This window comes from Gorilla gorilla, chromosome 11 (genome assembly GCF_029281585.2).
Source record: "Gorilla gorilla gorilla isolate KB3781 chromosome 11, NHGRI_mGorGor1-v2.1_pri, whole genome shotgun sequence".
In the NCBI taxonomy this organism is placed as follows: domain Eukaryota; kingdom Metazoa; phylum Chordata; class Mammalia; order Primates; family Hominidae; genus Gorilla; species Gorilla gorilla.
This window is the reverse complement of record NC_073235.2, coordinates 64,373,097-64,385,980: the sequence shown is the minus strand read 5'-3', so window position 1 is coordinate 64,385,980 and position 12,884 is coordinate 64,373,097. Positions and strand designations below refer to the sequence as shown.

Here is a 12,884-nt window from a genome sequence, read left to right as displayed (position 1 = left end):
GATGTGCCACTGCTGCCATCATTACCAAGTTTCTTAAAGGAACAAGGTGAAGTGGGCTTCAATGTGATGCAGAAAAACTCATCTCCAGCCAAGGTATTTTGCCCTCCTTGTCACATACCTATAAGTGGTGAATTTTTATAATCAAAATAAGCACTATTATGTTCTAATTAGCTCTAAAATAAGACACTATGTAACCTCATACACATAATATTATTTTAATTACATTTTAAATCCCTCTATTCTTATATTTTTATTTCCTATTTGAAATTTAAAACTTCTAGGCCAGGTGTGGTGGCTCACATCTGTAATTCCAGAACTTGGGGAGGCCAAGGTAGGTGAATCACTTGAGGTCAGGGGTTTGAGACCAGCCTGGCTAACATGGTAAAACCCTGTCTCTACTAAAAATACAAAAATCAGCTGGGTGTGGTGGTGCATGCCTATAATCCCAGGTACTCAGGAGACTAAGACAGGAGAATCACTTGAGCCCAGGAGGTGGAGGTTGCAGTGAGCTGAGATTGCACCGCTGCACGCCAGCCTGGGTGACAGAGAGAGACTCTGTCTCAAATAAAACAAATGAAAACAAAACAAACAACAAAAACACTTCTTGAAGATATTTAAGTGACCTAAGTAAAATAATAATGTATGCAAATTCTCCTATAATCTAAGTATTAATCATAAAATGAATTTGTACAAACCAGTGACCCACAACGCAGTGCAGTGTTGAGTGTTCGACAAAGCATTAGATGTCTTGGGGTTTACCTTAGCTCTTTCACTTGGGCAAGCAATAAAGCCTTCTGAGTCTCAGTTCGATTTTTAGCTCTGAGTAGAGGAGATAATCATTCAAAATTCATTCATTTGTTTAACAAATATTTATTGAACACCTACTTTGTGCCAGGAATTGATCTGGGCACTGTGAAAGCAGTAATGAAAACAGGCTAAATTCACTACCCTAATAATCCCTTCACTCTAGAGAGGAGAGAGATAATAAATTACATTGATAAATAAAAATACCGCTACACACCGGCACAATAGTATGTGACAGTGAGGATGCAGAATAATTGGAATATGATTTCATATACTGATGTTAAGAATACAAAATGCTACAAGCACATTGGCAGTTTCTTTTTCTTTTCTCTTTCTTTTTTTTTTTTTTTTTTTTTCAGAGAGGGTCTCCCTCTTTTGTCCAGGCTGGAGTGCAGTGGTGCATGCAATCACAGCTCACTGCAGCCTCCACCTCAGGGGTTCAAGGCAGTTTCCTATAAAGTTAAACATACACTTTTTATGTAACCTAGCAATCTTGTTTCTAGGTATCTACAACTATCTAACTATCTACACCATCTAACTATCTACACTAACTATCTACACTATCTAACTATCAGAGAAAGTTAAAACAGTCCAAATAAAGACCTGCATGTGAAGCAAGATAGCCCCAAGCCAGAAGTAACCCAGATGTCTATTCATTTGTGATTGGACAAATGAATTGTGGAACATCCATATAGTAGAACACTACCTGGCAAGAAAAAGGAATAAATTGATACATGCAACAAAATCAGCGAATCTCAAAAGCATTATGGTAAGTGAAAGAAGGCAGGCATACTCTGTGGTTCCATTTGTGTAAAATTCTAGGAAAGGCAAAACTTTAGAAATGTAAGTCACATCAGTGGTTGCCAGGAGGTGGGGATGAAAGATTGACTGCAAAGGAGCACAAGAAAACATTTTTGGGAAATGTACTATACATTGATTATGGTAGTATTTATTTGCCAAAACTCACTTAAGGGCATACTTCAAAGTGGTAAATTTTATTGTATATAAATGATCCTTCAATAATTTTTACTTTAAAAAGATAAGTAAATTATATACGGTAGGCGAGACAGAGAGAAGGGAGTTGAACATTTCATAGAAAGTTCTCGAGTAGGTGATTTTGAAGGAAGTGAAAGAAGCCACATAAATATCTGGCAGAAACATTCCAAGCCAAAAAATATTTTTAAAAAGACAGTGTGAAGGGCTAGAGGCAGAAACATGCCAAATGTGTTTACAGAAGGGCCAGGAAATCATATTGGTGTGGCTGGAGCAGAAGGGCAAAGCAGCAGGAGGAGAGAGAAGAGAGGCACTGGGGAACAGATGAAGCAATACCTTAAAGGTCACAGAAGCCCTTTGGCTTTGGCACAAAGCCATCAGTGGGCTTTGAGAAGCAGAGTGACATGACCTGACTTGAGTTTTGAAGGAATAATTCTTGCTGCTTCATAGAGAACAGTCTGTGGAAGAGTACACATAAAATTAAAGACACCGGCTAGAAGGCAATTGCAATAATCTAGACAAGAGTTTACAGAGGTAGAGAGAGTGAAGATAAGTGTTTGTATTCTATATAGAGAATTTGCTAGGAAATCTGGATGTGTGAAAAAGGGAATAGACAAGAATAAATCCATGATTTTTTAGTCTGAGCAGCTGAAAGGATGGGATTGTCATTTACTGAGGGGGAAAGAGTTGCAAGAGTTTGCCCATAACTTCAAACATAAATGGACTAAAATACAAACATTTATTCAATGTATTAGTTTGCTATGCCTGCCACAACAAGACACCACAGACTGGCTGGCTTAAAAACTGAAATTTATTTTCTCACAGTTCTGGAAACTGGAAGTCCAAGATCAAGGTGCCAACAGGGTTGGTCTCCTCTGAGTCCTCTCTTCTTAGCTTACAGATGGCCACTCCCTTGCTGTGTCCTCACATGGTCTCTTGTATAAGTTTGGAAATATTTCTCACTCTCTTGGCATCATATACCTTTATATGATAGCACTTAGGTCAACTATAATTAAATGTACATTCCTAGTGTCTCTTTGTGTGTCCAAATTTTCTCCTCTTATACTGACACCAAAAAGATTAGATTAGGACCCCTCTCTCCCATATTGAAGCAGGATATTTTCTTTTTCCCTTCACAGGACTTGTGACAAGGTGCCCCATTTACTCAGCCCACCCTGCTCAACCCTTGCAGGAGGGAGTGCGTGAGTGAATGAGTGTGGGAACCAGAACAAGCAAGTGCAGGAACTGGCTGGTTGCTTTAGAGCCTGCAAGAGGAAACTCTGTGTAGGCTCTGTGGCAGTGTCCAGGTGGGGGTGCCTGTGACCCCAAGGACCCAGAGGGCATGTTACAATGCTCTCTTATCTCCACCATCCACAGACAGCAGTGTGTTATCAGCTAGGTCCTTTGCCTTATCGTATGGGGAAGCTGCTCACCATCAGTGAGAGCAATGGGCCAGTGTGATGGCCTGTGTGAGTATCAAAATTTTGAGTTATCAGGCACAAAAGTTTTGAAAAGTTTCATTCAAAACTCAAGTCATGTAATTCACTTGGCATGTTGTGAATTCTTGTCCAGTGCCCAAGAGGAATGAGGTCACATGGACAAATTGAAGGATGGTGAATGCAAAGAATTTTATTGAGCAATGAAAGCAGCTCTTAGCGGACGGGGAGATGGAAAGGGGACAGGAAGGGCAGGTTGCTCTCCCCTGAAGTCAAGCTGCCTCTCTGCCTCTCTCTTCTGAAGTCAAGTTGCCTCTTTCCAATGTCCAGCCACCATCTCTGAAGTCAAGTTGCCTCTCCCTGACGTCTAGCTGCTTCTCCTCTCTACTGGCTGAGTCTGGGTTCTTTATAGGCACAGGATAAGGTGTGGGGTGGGCCGTAGGTAGTTTTGGAAAAGGCAACATTTGATTGGTAAAAAAGATATTATCCAGAAAGAACCAATCGGAAGAGAACAGGCACACAGGGATGGAAGTTACCACTTTGGGCCGCGGGTTTCAGGCTTTTCGGCTCGAAGGTGGGGTTTTGCCAGGGACTCACCCCTGTCTGCCTAGAATTTCTCTGACTCCTGTTACTATCGATATGACTTCACTTAATCTTAATCACTTTTTAAAAAGTCTGGTCTCCAAATACAGTCACATTCTGAGGTACTGAGGGTTAGAGCCTCAACAGAGAAATTTGGGAGGGGCACAATTCAGCCTATAACATTGAGTCATATCATTTCAGAGTGAGGAGAAATATTCCTGCTAGCTCCCCAAAATCTGCTTTTATAATAGAAAAAAAATCTTCCATGAGTACTTCATTCATTTAGATATCAAAATGCAAAATTTGGGGAAGAGATAAAATTAGCCTCCTATTGATCATCTTTAGAACAAGTTTTATAGACCATAAAGATACCAGTTACATTTGTAATGAAGAGAGAAGTGATATATTATAGTAGGGGGAGTTGAAGCAGAAGGACTGGCCTGTACACAAACCTCTTTGAGCCTGGCCATGAGTGTTTCTTTACAGAACATGTTTCGTGACCCTTCTCATAATATTTAAACAGTCTTGTAGAGAGAGAATTAATAATGATAGTTTTTTTGGTGGGGTGGGGGTTATATAAAAACTGTCTTGCCTAAAACTGAGAGCTATGACCACAGAATGTTTTCATAAATTAAACTTTTCTTTTTCAGAGTTGTATTTATACTTCTTCACTTGATATTTTCCAGTATGTTAAATAATAAATGTAAAATGCATAAGCTGAACACCTTGTATTATCAAGATTGCACATATAAGTAGAAAAATGTGCTGAGCTGACCAAATTTGGCTAGGTCTATACATACTTAGTAAGAATAGTGTTCAGGGTGATTAACATATTAATTTATATAGTTAAAGGGAAATGTTTCTTCCACTTCCATTAGCAATGTCTCTAAGCATTCATTTAGCATGACTAATGCTATAAAGTATGTAGCAATGACACTTACATCATCCAGCAGAGTAGAGATGAATGAATGACTAATGTATCAACATTTTACATGAACAAGAATAATTTAATGAAAATTATCCAATAGAAGTGGCAGATATCCTATGTAAAATTATCAAATCATATACAAAGTGTCAAGGACAGCATTACATTAATCTCATAAAGATCCCATAACAATATGACCAACAGGTGAGAAGAAGTTGAGTGGAAGAAAGAGATCACACCATCTACTTAGAAAAAGCATTACATTGAAGACAAAAAAGGGTTCTACTCTTCACTATAATTCATTTGATTACTGGTAGGTCAGAAGTCATAACTTGTTCTATAAAATAGATCTTATCTGCTCCAGAAGATTTTAGTAAATGTAAAGAGAAATATTCAGAGGGACTTTGAAAAGACAACGTGCTACTTTCTCTGGAATTAAAACTTTGGTGAAGTATGAACTAATTTTAACTGATGTTTTAGAAACTGAAATTGCAACATAGTTATAAGAGCAAAGGTCCACAATTTTTTATAGCTATTGTATTTCTGTCTATTCTGTCAAGTGGCTTTATTATTTATTATATTTTTCATTTAGAATGGTTATTAAGGATATAAAAAGCCAGTAAATTTTTGGAAGAACTTTTTATTATGAAAAACAACTCTTTAAACTCTTTAAACTACTGCTTTTCAATGATGGTATGTGTATTAGTGGTTGAGAAACAGTGCTTTAAAGACATTTTAAAGTTCTAGAACTTGGAAGAAATATTAAGAAGCTGGATGATGTCACAGACTACAGGTAAATTATACTCCAGTGTGTCTCAGAAAGGCAAAGATGAGGTATACTATTTTTTCAGTTACATAGACATACATATATAGTAAACATTTATTGGGAAATATGGGCAAAGCACTTCCTATAATCTGTTTCATTAGCTCACTGAAGTTCCAGCTCTCCTGTTTTTGATACTTTGACTTCATCTTGCATGAAAGATTTACTCAAGGATGATGTGACAATATTCCATAAGCAGGATTCTGGTATCGTTTTAGCGACATCAGGCACCAAAAATAGCTGGACATAGGATCAGTTATGAATTCAGCCTTGAGAATATCCCTAGGACTTGAGACTATGTGATTCACTTTCTAGATTCTTATATCCTCTTCTGGCAAAACTAGAGAGGCCACAGTCAATCCACATATCCTGAGTACATTTAATTTTACCAATGCATTTCAGTACACTGATTAACAAGTCAGTGATATTGCCAATGAAAATCCATTTCTGACATTCAGCAAAGCATCAGTGTTGACTGAGACATGGCTAATAGTCTCAGGGTTTGTAGTAGCCTTTTCTGGAGTGTAGTCTCTCTACTTTAATGCTAGCTGACCACTCCTAGAGCTAGGACTCCTGATCAGAATACTAGCTGCTCATGGTTGTAACTTGACCTAACATACACATATTACCACAGTGTCTGTGCTGAGGTATTTTAATATAAGTTAAAACATTACTATATTCCACTTAAAATGTTTCAGAATATATCCTTGAATCTAGGTCAATTCAGGAAGCAAACAGAAATGGGGTCAGCACTTCAAAGATTGTGAACTCCTTGAGAACACTCATCACATCTCACCAAAACATAGCCACATAACTATTTAAACTTCTTTAAAGGAAGAAACCAAGAAACCACTGTTACCTGCTTAGCACTCGCCCTCTGATATTGAGTTCTTATGTAAATAGCTGCTTTTTTATACCTATTTGACAAGAAAGTGTGAAAGATAATTCCATTTAAGATCTGAAAGTAGATACGAAGAGTAACATAGTTGAAAGACACTTAATAAAGCTTTACTACTATCTGCCAATCCCTTAGCTCTCTGTAGGTAGAAAGATAAACACAAATTCTGTTCAAAAAGGCTCATAATTCATTAGGGACAGTGAGAATGAAAGAGGTAAATAATGAACTATTATACTGGATACTACTGCTACTGGAAACGAGACTTTATCATTAAAATAATTTACTTTAAAAGCAGGAACAGAAAACAAGGATAGCAAGTGTTTGGATCAAGAATCAAGAATGAGGTGAGGAGTTGCTAAAAGTTTATTTATTGAATAAATAATTTATTGAGTGCCTACTATTATATTTATTTTAATCTAAGATGTCAAACAATCTAGCTTTTTAGGGGGGAAACTATATGTGAAATGTGCCCATCAGTTGTGAGAAGCATTTTCAGAAATGTAAAAATATGAATAAACATGTTCATACAATATGTGCCAAGCACTTTGCTAGGTACAGTAGGTACATAGATCTGCCTAATAGCCATGATTTACCACTATGAAGATTAATCTAGTGAAGGTACACAAATAAAGTAAACACCTAAAAATATAATTGTCATGTTATGTTGCAAGCAATTCTGGATAAATCTAGCCAAGTGTATACGTCGCAAAAAATGTGATTTAAAAAGGTTGAAACAGATAGTTCTCTAAATCTGTTTTATTCGCTATTTTTTGACTAGTGAGTACTAAAAGGTTCATGCAGTATGATTACTCTGTTTCATCTTGTTTCTCCCCACATCTATCACCCTTGGGAGTTCCGCTATAAATTGCACTCCAGTTTCTCTTGCCTTTTTTTTCAGATGATTTCTCCACAATGTTGGCACCCTGTCTAAATTTTCAATCATCATTAGTTTTATGAATTCAAATTTATATACCTTTATTGCATATTAACAATTTCATAATGTGTCAAATTTATCCCAAACTTCTGGCTAAAATCTTTAAGAGTGCTGTTAAAGATAATGTAAACAAGCACTATTTTCTTTACTTAGCGAACAAGATTGGCCGAGTAATGTCAATTATTTTGCAACATGTTCCATTAATCAGTATACATTAAGTATCACTTAATGTATACTTAACTTATCATTATCATTAAGTGATACTTAATGTATGTTTATTTACATATTTTATTTTTTACATATTTTAAACATTTTAAACATATTTTAAATATGTTTATTTACATATTAAGTGATACTTAATGTATGTTTATTTACATATTTACAATATTATGCTGGGACTATGAGAGATAAAATTAGGGACCGTGAGAATGAAATTCTCATTGTTAAATGTTTTCTACTTTAAAGGAGGTTCAAATCTAGTCGGGAAGATGAGAGAGAGGATATTCTTCTGTATGTCAGTCAGTAAATAACATTTATTCAAAACAGATCACTACCTTGGGTTATGTACAGGGCTGGGTGCTAGATAAACAAAAAAGAGAAAAAGAAAATAAAAAAATTTCTCATAACCTGCTGGTGAGAACACTCCTTCAACAGCTTGGTAATCACTATATTTTATTTCACTCTAGCCTACATATGTATCAGAAACTAGAGAGATAATCAGACCCTACACACTGCTTTGACCCAATCGATTACAAAACATTAATAAATACATGCTCAATTTTTCTTTAGCTAGTTGTCTTTCAAAACTTTATTATTCCCAAAACTTAAAGAAACATTTCATCTTATACAAGCAAAACATTTCATTCTATTTTTGCCATTTCTTAAAATCAAAGCAACCAAGAAAAGATTATTCCCATAAACTTGTTTTTTATTGCTAACTTGGCATATTCAGCTTGATCATCTGGTGCAATGTATGTATTCTCAAAACTAAATAGATGATCTTGACAATTGATCTTGGCATAATGAAAGAAAAGCTTATATTTTCAAATATAAGGTCTGTATATTACCATATTATAAGGTTAGGATGACAAAGTAGCTAGATATATCTTTAAAAAGTCAAAGACATCTTGTTATTTGGTTGATAAACTATGAATTTAAGGAAATCTGATTGTAGGAGGCTAAGTATAAAAAATCTGAAATATAGATCCTAAACATGATGACTTTTTTCAAATATCTTATACCCAAACAAATATGCACATTATAGGCATATTGTTTGCAAAGGTTGCAATCTCAGATATATTATGTTCTAGCTATAACATTTTCTAGGAATTTTTCTAATGAACCTGCATAGTACCTTATAATAAATATGAGACCAGCAACATCTAAAGTAGAAAACTTTAGGTGGACATTGTTATAAATGACACTGATTCAGTGTGAAAAGGTCACAGTAACAAGAAAGCCACTAAAAGTGTCATCTGGACTTCATGAGAATTCACCAAAGTAAATGTTTTGTGCAAAAGTATGAGATTATAAAATACATTAAAATAGCAGTAATTAGCAATAACTTATTTTCATTAATGAACATAACTAAAAGTACACTAGTAAATATATGCGTTCTATGCATAGCAACAAAAGATCGATTTTGCTACTCCAAGGAGCAAGTGATAGAAATACCTGATCAGATTCATGTACACAGTGTAAGTGGCACTGGAAGCCAATCAAGGCTTAACAACTGGAGTGAAGAACCAGTGCAGTGAGGAAATCTAGTCAGACCCCATTTCCCATGAGACTGTCATTGTTTCTGTCACACACACCCATTTCAGGTGCCAGGTGGCACTAAAACCTCATGCCCATCAGGATGAACCAGTCGTTCCATCCCTTCTATTTCCCTAACCTGGGTTGAGAAGGGCACTTGGGCAATGGAACACAGTCATCAGCACACATTCATGTTCAGCCTTGAAAGAATTAGGTTTTAGATGCTCACACTGATCCAAGGAAAACTTAAACCTGCGGGATCACTTTTTAAAAAGCAGAGATGGAAATGTGGAGAAAGTCAGGACCTCTGTCACTCCTCTTTTTTTTTTTAGATTTAATTTCATTGTTATTATACTTTAAATTTTAGGGAACATGTGCACAATGTGCAGGTTTGTTACATATGTATACATGTGCCATGTTGGTGTGCTGCACCCATTAACTCGTCATTTAGCATTAGGTATATCTCCTAATGCTATCCCTCCCCACTCCACCCACCCCACAACAGTCCCCAGTGTGTGATGTTCCCCTTCCTGTGTCCATGTGTTCTCATTGTTCAATTCCCACCTATGTCACTCCTCTTTTGATCACCATGACAGACAGGGATCATGGCCACATAAAGCTATTTTAGCTTTCAAATTACCCTTTGAGCATTTGTCTTACTTAACCCCTTGATCTCATCATTTTTTGACTCCTGGGAGGTTGCAATCCCATGTTTATCTACTCTCTTCATCATTGCTGCCTTCCTTTCCTCAGTCTCTATTCTCCCATTTTCAAACACACATAGTCCTTCTCTGTCACAAATTATCAATCTTACGATTTCATTGCCCTCCTCAAAAGGCATTCTGTTTCCCACTTTCTTTGACACCAACTGACCTATGCAGCTTTCTCCATTTCTTTACCACCCACTTCCTTGTTAGTTTTTTGCAAACTGGCTTCCCATTCTGCCTCCTTTCCCAACCCAATACCAGTTGTTGTTTTTTTTAATTTTATTATTATTATTATACTTTAAGTTTTAGGGTACATGTGCACAACGTGCAGGTTTGTTACATATGTATACATGTGCCACGTTGGTGTGCTGCACCCATCAACTCGTCATTTAGCATTAGGTATATCTCCTAATGCTATCCCTCCTCCCTCCCCCCACCCCACAACAGTCCCCAGTGTGTGACGTTCCCCTTCCTGTGTCCATGTGTTCTCATTGTTCAGTTCCCACCTATGAGTGAGAACATGCGGTGTTTGGTTTTTTGTCCTTGCAATAGTTTGCTGAGAATTTTTTAAAGCTACCAAGTATCTCTTTTCAAACACTTTTCCTTATTCAGTTTGATGTCCATGCCACTGTCCTCTGTAAAGACTTCGTGATACATTTCTTGTTTCTTGCCTTCTGCGACCTGACATTATCCATAGTTTCCTCCTTTTCTGATGCTTCTTTCTTATTTTTATTTATTTATTTATTTATTTATTGCCTATTGGTTGCATTTTTCTCATTCTACTTTAAAGCTGTGAAAATTGTTCAGGGCTCAGACCTTGCTTTTCCAATCTTTTTCCGTTCTAGACCAAGGGACTTTAAACTATGTTCCTCAGTCTGAAGTACCTAAGAAGCTACCACGAAGGTTCAAAGAACAGCTGAGAGGGTAGGCAATGGGTGCCTTCCTACCACTTGAAACAGAATAGTTCTGATTTTACCTGTTTTATTTGTTTTACATAGTTTCTTTTGGAGAGTTTATCTGTATTCATCAGTGTACTGAAAATCATATCAGTAATAAAACCTGGATTCCATTTCTTGTTTTACCACTATCTATATAACTTCAGACAAATATTTTAAAGCATGAATGCATCTCTTGCATCTAGTCCTGTGAATGCCCTTTGACTGAACTACTTTTCTGCCCTATTCCTTAGCACCTTCCTAACTTCTACTGCATTTTTATTCTACATTATTTCCTCCAGGAAGCCTTCTCTGAACCTCAAATCTGGGTTAGGTGCTCTCCTGATGTGCTGCTATAGCATTCTGTACCAACCTCTTAACCCGGCACTCATTTCCTTATGCTGTCTGTTTATCTACATTCCCTACTAAACTGGACGCTCACTGAGGACAGAATATGATTCACCATGGTTTTCCTAGCACCTAGTATAGTGCCTGGCATGTAGTAGATTTGAAAATCCAACCAGAGATAATTACATATCCCAGCAAGGATATCCAAATTCAGTGAGATTCTCTTTCAGGTAAGGATAAATGAAAAGGCGTGTATCAATGTTATCCCTGGTTTTGATCAAACTGTTCTTCCCATTTGCCTGTTTTCTGAGTGTCCCTGACACCTATGCTCAGTCCTTTCTTAGCCCTGTTTACAACATTCTCACTATTTGCTTTTAATGGGAAAATTATTTTATATTTCCACTTTGATTTTTCTTGTTCAAAAATAGGGGTCAGTTGTTTAAAGTTATCTCTAAATATAAAATAAAAGTGAAAGTACTAAAACTCACATTATTTTCAACATAATATCATTTCGTCATTCTTAACAAAATTATAACATTGCACTATTTTGGTCTGATTTCAACAATTTAAACTTCTGATAGTAAATAAAGATTAAAAAATATTAAAAGGGTTCAAGGCCATATCTAAGCAGTTTATAGGGAAATGATTGGTGGTTGATGCAGAGATTATAACTGTCTCCTAAAGAACATATTGCTTCAGATATTTGCAGTACAAAAAACTGCATATAAACACAATAAAAAATTCTACAATTAAATAATGGGGTCATTTAATGGCCACATATAGTCTGCAGACAAAGCCTTAGAGACATTTCAGACTGTTGATACACCAAAACTAGAAAAAGCAATAGATCCAATCACATCTTTAATCCCGGACTGTAACATCAACTTCAACAACTAATATCTGAGTATTTCCATCAAAATGTCACAAGTGCCAAAACCAAAATTAAATTTTCATTCAGTGATTTATGTTTTTACCACACTTTCAAACATCTACTAAGATTTAGACTCAATAAGTTTATTTTACCTTATTGCTCTAAATTTGAAATCTTATGTTTTCATTACTATGTTTCTTTGGATTATTGTAAATTAAAAAGACCCTGAAATAACGCCAAATAACATATATTTCGCTAAGGTAAAATTCGTGTATATTAAAATGGAATTGGTTCCTTATCTACTTATTTTAGAGAACACTGGACAAATAGAACTTTAAAAAGATACTCTTGGCAGAGACGGTATAATGAGAATGCAAGTAGCAGATGAGTGGCCGATTAAATAACTTTTAAAATCCTGTTCAACTCTGAGAGTCAGGATTTAGGTCATGAATCAACTTAAGGCACATTCTCTGCTGAGTAATTTCCTCATATTTCTTGTAACAATAGCAATATTTGTCAAAAGAAAAGCCCCAAGGCCAGCAGGGGAAATGGTACTTACGAGTATTGTGTCAGCAGTTCCAGATCATTATGCATGTTGATTGGATATGCTTCACTGAGTTCAAACAACTTCTCCAGGGCCTCATAAATGAAAATGATGCAAATCAGGGAAGCAAAAGCTTCTTCAGTAAACCGAGTGATGTAGCAGACAAGGGAACTAGCATCTGTGGCCACAAGTATGATACATAGAGTTGCAGTCCAAAGTCCAATGCTAGCTCTTAAAGATAGGTATGACAGCCCATATTCTCTGGGAGGAGGAAAAGGAAAGAACAGTGAAAAGAAGGTCATTTAACAGCTTGCTATCATTTTAAGCAA

The 12,884-nt window shown here is 36.3% G+C and overlaps 1 protein-coding gene and 1 long non-coding RNA gene across 10 annotated transcripts in view; one reads left to right on the top strand and one right to left on the bottom strand.

Moving 5' to 3' along the window:
* Nucleotides 1-12,884, bottom strand: part of SLC4A10 (solute carrier family 4 member 10) — a 360,081-nt gene that overhangs the window by 65,975 nt on the left and 281,222 nt on the right. For all 8 annotated transcript variants that reach the window (XM_031008812.3, XM_031008814.3, XM_004032704.5 and 5 more), the window contains one exon: nt 12,571-12,816. In XM_031008812.3, the coding sequence (XP_030864672.1) occupies nt 12,571-12,816 (246 nt within the window). The remainder of the gene's footprint in view (nt 1-12,570; nt 12,817-12,884) is intronic.
* LOC109025956 (uncharacterized) overlaps nt 5,539-12,884 on the top strand; it is a 29,621-nt gene continuing 22,275 nt past the window's right edge. The window contains exons 1-2 of one of the 2 annotated variants that reach the window (XR_002004916.4): nt 5,539-5,574; nt 6,754-6,805. This is a non-coding gene — a long non-coding RNA (uncharacterized lncRNA). The remainder of the gene's footprint in view (nt 5,575-6,753; nt 6,806-12,884) is intronic. The other variant, XR_008677333.2, reaches the window with a different exon arrangement.